At 36.1% G+C, this 5934-nt stretch overlaps 1 protein-coding gene across 1 annotated transcript; it reads right to left on the bottom strand.

Annotated features, from left to right (window-relative positions):
- Positions 1–618: 618 nt before the first annotated feature.
- On the bottom strand, positions 619–2571 carry LOC141718098 (uncharacterized). The gene is made up of 3 exons (XM_074520462.1): positions 2413–2571; positions 2232–2320; positions 619–933 (listed from the first exon to the last, which is right to left on the bottom strand). The coding sequence occupies exons 1-3, from the start codon at positions 2440–2442 to the stop codon at positions 780–782; spliced, it is 273 nt and encodes a 90-aa protein (XP_074376563.1). The 5' UTR covers positions 2443–2571; the 3' UTR covers positions 619–779.
- Between the last annotated feature and the right edge of the window lie 3363 nt (positions 2572–5934).

A 5934-nucleotide genomic window follows, 5' to 3' on the forward strand; every position in this document is an offset into this window, starting at 1 on the left:
AAAGTGTCGTTTGGTAAAATATTGATATGTAATTTTTTAATTTTTTTATAAGTACTTAATGATCAGTTTGCTAATTTGATTATATTGATTTTTTTTTATTTCCCGATAATTTTAGTACGGATTGCGATGCCTCTCCCTAATAATTTTGGTTTTGAGGTTAGTACCCCACCTAAAAAATAATAAATTAATTTTATATGTCTGTTTATAATGTATATATATTTGTTCTGACCAGATGTTTAAAACAATATGTGTCATTCCTATAACATACGTATATAATTCAGACATTATACGACTCCTCCATATGCATCTAGCAAACTCAGACACATATAAGCTTTCTTATAAGACACATATGACACTTTTTGTATTAGTTATCACTATATTTTAATAATACTATTGAAAATTGACAAAATAAAAGATAATCAAATCCGAACCTAATATTAGTGAGCAAAACAAAAAAAAAATATAGTTCAGTGCTAAGTTTCTAAACACACAATAAGTTGGGTGACGAAAAAATTCATTTTCCCTAATATTAATTATCTTAATCAAGAGAAAATTAACATCTCAAGAAACGACATTACCAATACAAAAAACATAGCTTTCATCACCTAAAAAAAGTAGTTTAACAAGTCTAGAAATACTTCATGTACTTTATTCAAGCTTTCCACAATCACCCAACCATTGTTTGAATATGGGCCGAATAAAAAGGTTTGAATTCAAATATCACAATGAATAGTTCTTTTTATCAATCAAAAGACCATGTCAATAATTCATATCCCCCATCATTCTATGTCAGGTTTAGCAAAGAAGCCGTTGATAGATGGCATGATCTCGGGGGACTTGTTTCGGACATACTTTCTAAGGACATGTTGTGAGTACTTTTCCCCTTCAGCGAAGTTATCCAGCACTCCTGCAGCCCGGTTTTCCTTGGTCACCCTTATATTAAAAGAACAAAGAGAATGTGTGTCAGTATCACCTAAATATTAGCACTTTTACAATCTAACTTACAATATGAGAATGTAAACTTTTGGTTCAAAAGACAAAAAATGTGTATAAAGCTCAATTCTTTTAGTATTTAGACTTCAAAATGTAGTAAAAGCTACTTGTATACACGAGTAAAGCAGTATATCACAGTGTGTTAGGTAATTCTATCTTAAATTAAATTGTTCTTGGCAAATGAGGTAGACATTAGAACAAAGTAGAACTAATTTTAATTAAAATTAAAATTAAAATTACTTGAAAGGATTTCAAATGAGAATTAATAGATTGTCTACCCTTAAAGTTATATGGTAAGTCAGTAACCAGCTGATTTACTTACTAGAAAGGAATTTTACAGTCTGCAATAGTAGCTATGTTAGAGATGAATATCTAGCACGTGCAGAGGCATTTATATAGAGGACAATTTTGACTCCATAAACTCACAAGTTTCAACTTAGAATGTCTTTCACGAACCAAAATAAAAAAGGCTAATACATTCTTTAGCCGAGAATTGCAAGGAAAGCAAATATCCGACTAATTGGTGTACACCGTGTATCCAAAACAATGCACAACCTTCGTCTAGGTACACATACATAATACGGGGAGACATCTACATATATGTCTGTGAGTAAGATGACAACGACTGGGAACGGAACTATGTAGTAAATCCTACATTAAATATATTTTTTATATAACTGGTTCATCTTTTGCATACAAAGTTTTGAATTATAGTGGACTCCACTTGGTACTAATTCATATAGAAATTAGTTTGATCCAGAAGGCGATCAAATATGGATGAAATGTGTAGTAGCCAAAGTAATGTAGGAGGACTAGAGTTACAGAATACAATTGTCTAGAGAGAAATCCTAAACTTACATGACCATGTAAATTGCGAAATCCTGAATAAGAGAATACTAATCTAAATCATCTTCTTAAAACTAATATAAATGAACAAAAGAAAATTATTAAAATCAGTTTCTTAATTTCCGTGCCCGCATCGTGCAGAGAATTCCATTGATGTGAGATATTGAAAGGAGATACTACTGAACACAGAAATTGTATCTCCTCATCGTATTCCAAAATTCACACATTTTAAAAGATTTATAAGTCGATTAGTCGAAAATTATAGTTCCGGATTCCACTAATGAATTTGAAAATGAATCGAAATATAATTAAGTGTTATCATTAGAAATGAAATAAAGAGGGATAAATACACAGACAAGTGGATAAAAGAGTGGGGGGAGAGAGTACAAAACCTGACTTCAGGATTGCCAGAAATGTTACGAATCAACTGCATACCACAAATCCCCACGGCAACACCCACAGCAGCAAACAATGGATATACCTGTACGCATCAATTAATCAGATATTTAGATCTATTATTTACTTACGACTTGCAGAGAGAGAGAGAGGGGGGGGGGAAGATAGTGGACGAACCTCAGGCCTGAGCCATCGATTGGCAGCCATGGGAGCAGTGTAAAAATGTGATTAGGAGAGAGAGAGAGAGCAAACAGCGATTGAAATTGCAAACCCCAAATGATTGGAATAGCTGACGACCACTTCTTGGGCTGCTGCTTGCTGTCTCTTTATATCACTTCGTCTACTTCTATCGCAAGTCCAGTATTTTATTTGGGCTGGGCCGCTCCGGGCCTACTTTGAACAATGGCCTAAATCTCACTGTTTAACAAAATATGGTCTCAAATTTCATAATTTACCCGAATGATTCTTAATCCTTAGTATCTCATGTGTTTATCATTTTTTATAAAAAAAATATTATTTTTCTTATTCGGCCTTGGAGATGAATCTATTATGCACATATTTTTTTATGCGGCTAATCACAATATAAGTATTTATAAATGCCGTTTATGAAATTAACGCATCGTAAACATATGTTTTCAGATTTGTATTTTAAGGAAATTTTTAAATTAATAAAAATTCAAAGTATAATTGCGTTTTTGAAATTTATATAAAAAATGCATTTTTTTAATTTTCGAAAAGGCCAAATTTTAATGTCTGTGAGATTTTCGTCATTTTACCCTTAAATTATGATATTAAGGGTAATTATCCCTACTTTCAACGTTGACAAACGTACACTTTAATTTGATAAATTAGGGAAAATTTGATTATGCACTGATGCACTTTATTTCAATATACTATTTATCATCAATTATTACACTACAGATTTCGGGAATGATAAATTAAATAACTTTATAATTAAATTTAAATTATAAAAATTTGTATGAAGTAACATTAATGTAATAAAATATGGTTTTTAAATATTACCACACATGTATTTTTAGGAATCGGATGTATTATTTGATAATAAACAACAGGCATAACATAATTGACAATACATATGACTCCTAGAAGAACTGGGTCCGGACTCCGGACACCATACAATCCCGCTCGCCCTTTACCCAGACTGGCGGTTTTCTGTGGCCTAATCCTTCACAGCCCCAACATGTAACATGTGAGGCACATGTCCAAACGCGTGATAGAGACAATTGTCATTGATCAATCATGAGAATAACCATGACACGTGTCAGAGAATTCTTAGAATATTCCTCAGTCATTCCCATCCAGACACGTGTAAGACATCCACCCCCGCCAGGTGTCCTCCGCTCCCAGAACCAATAACTACGATTCAAAGGTACCAACCCTTAAAACCTATACTTAGGCTATAAATAGCCCAAGGAAGAGAGGTTTTGGGGTTGATCATTCTCATACACAGTCATATACACACACAGCCACCTTGCAATCCTATATATCTTCTATCTTCATCTTCCCCACAACGAGTTCTTACTCTCACACCGGAGGCGCCGCGGGACTCAAACCCCCCTTCTGGTGTTGTTTTACAGAAACCCCATAACAGCTACACCGCAACCGCTACAAGGATCCAGGTGCGGCGTCGAATGAGTAGCCCCGCACACCGGAGTTATCATTTGGCGCTAGAAGGATAGGGTTCTCTATCCTTGGGTCTCGGTGCCCCTGAATTCACTTTCACCAGCAAACTCTCTAAAAAGTCCATTTATTTAACTTGTAAGAACCCAAGCAACCTAGCTCTCATAAGTATAAATGTTGTTTATTTAATCCACGTTTATGTGTACTCGTTATTTTAGGCCACGTTTGTATGAGCTATGTTTTATTGATTTAAGCCACGCTCGTGTGTGCTATATATAGTCTTGATCGTTTTAGAACTTGAAGTTTGCTTTTATTTGCATATTGCCTTTTTGTCCCAAGACCCTTCTACACTTATTCTATGATATTGTTAACCAGCCCCGGAAAGTTGTTTGTTGTTGTTCTGGATAGTTTTTGATATTTTTAAAAAGCAACCTTAGATCGATATTGTTAACTTGAAATCTTGGTCAGTTGTTGTTGATACATTTCAAATAATGGCAAGAGTAGGAAAGAATACTGTTAGGAGACCCTTTGCAAGTACCCAGGTCCAGGATCAGGACCACTCCCAGGCACAGGACCCCAGGGTCGACCGAGACACCCTCCAGGAGCAACCATTGACACATACCCCTGTTATGGAGAGGGTAATAACACCCCGGGAGGCCAGGAACCTTATTCAGCTAAACCAATACAAGTACTCCAATGTTGCAGTCGCTGAGGAGCCATGGTCAACCTAACCAGTAATGAACTAGCTGAAGCAATCCGGCTATATAAGAAAGAGCAATCCCGGGCCCAGGAGAAACCCGAACAAGAGGAGGAACCGGAAGAGTCCGAGTACTCCCAGCAATCCCGGAGATTTGTCTTTGACCGAATCGGAGCTAATGGGAAGAAGAATTAGAAAGATCAAAGTAATAAGAAAGAGATAGAAGCATCCAAGCAGAAGAGGTTGGAAGAGATGAGAGAACAACTCATAAAGGAAGAAGAAGCAAAGCTTGAGCTCAAGATTCAGAAAGTAATGCAGCTAGAAGAAGAGAAGCTACTGGCCAAGTCCCGACCAAGAGAACCCAGACAAAGAGTATTAAAAACTGCAGAGCTACAGTATTAAGTTTACAAGAAAATGACTAAGAATAGTTCAAGGTTACAAATATCAAATTATGAATTTGGAGCATTCTCGGGCACAGGCCGTCAAAGGGTTCTGGCTCACTGAAACCTGCTTCAATGTTCTGCTTGGCCTTTATAAACTCCTGGCAAAAGCTCCCAAAGTCAGCCTCCGGATCAGTCTTAATATGCCTTTCAGCAACAACCCACAACGGGCAACCTCCGGGGCACCAGCGCTGGCAATAGCCCTATTATACTTCACAAATTTCTTATAAGCCTCTATAATCTCGGCCTCCGGCTTCACCTCCACCAGCTGCTTGTGGAGCTCAGCCAATTTAGATCCTAACTCCCCAGAATCTTTTTCAGCATTCTCAGCTCGGGTTGTCATATCGTTCATATGCTTGTTCAACCCGGAGAAGGAAGTATCCTTAGCAGAAATATCATCCTTAAGCTCCACAAGCTCTTTGTTCTTATTGGCAACAACCTTGTTAGTCCCTTAACAATATAGCAAGAATCACAGAAGGGGGGTTGAATGGAATTCTTGAACCTTTTTCTCGAAATAAAAATGTTCAACTCGAATATAGATATAAATGTTTTGATTAGCACAATGCGGAATAGAAACTTAATTGAATCAAAACATAAGTAATTAAAAACAAGAGTCTTTAAAAACTTTCTGGTGGATTCAAACAATTCCACCAGAGATATATATAATATATCGAGAGGACTCTGTGTGTAAGAATGCTCACAGCTGCTTATAAATCGAACTACTGAGAATACAGGGAAATGCTAAGGATTTTGCTTACAAAGATTTCTCTCTTTTTGTATCTCAGTTATCTTCTTTTATTTGCTACGTTCTTGGTTTATATATTACCAAGATTACAAAGTCAAAAAGACTAAATAAACATAAAAACTATCAGTCTTAAGCTTTGCTACTTTTCATCCCCTATTACCCAGTTAATGGGCTTC

The sequence above is a fragment of the Apium graveolens genome, chromosome 4 (genome assembly GCF_009905375.1).
Source record: "Apium graveolens cultivar Ventura chromosome 4, ASM990537v1, whole genome shotgun sequence".
Taxonomy (NCBI): Eukaryota; Viridiplantae; Streptophyta; class Magnoliopsida; order Apiales; family Apiaceae; genus Apium; species Apium graveolens.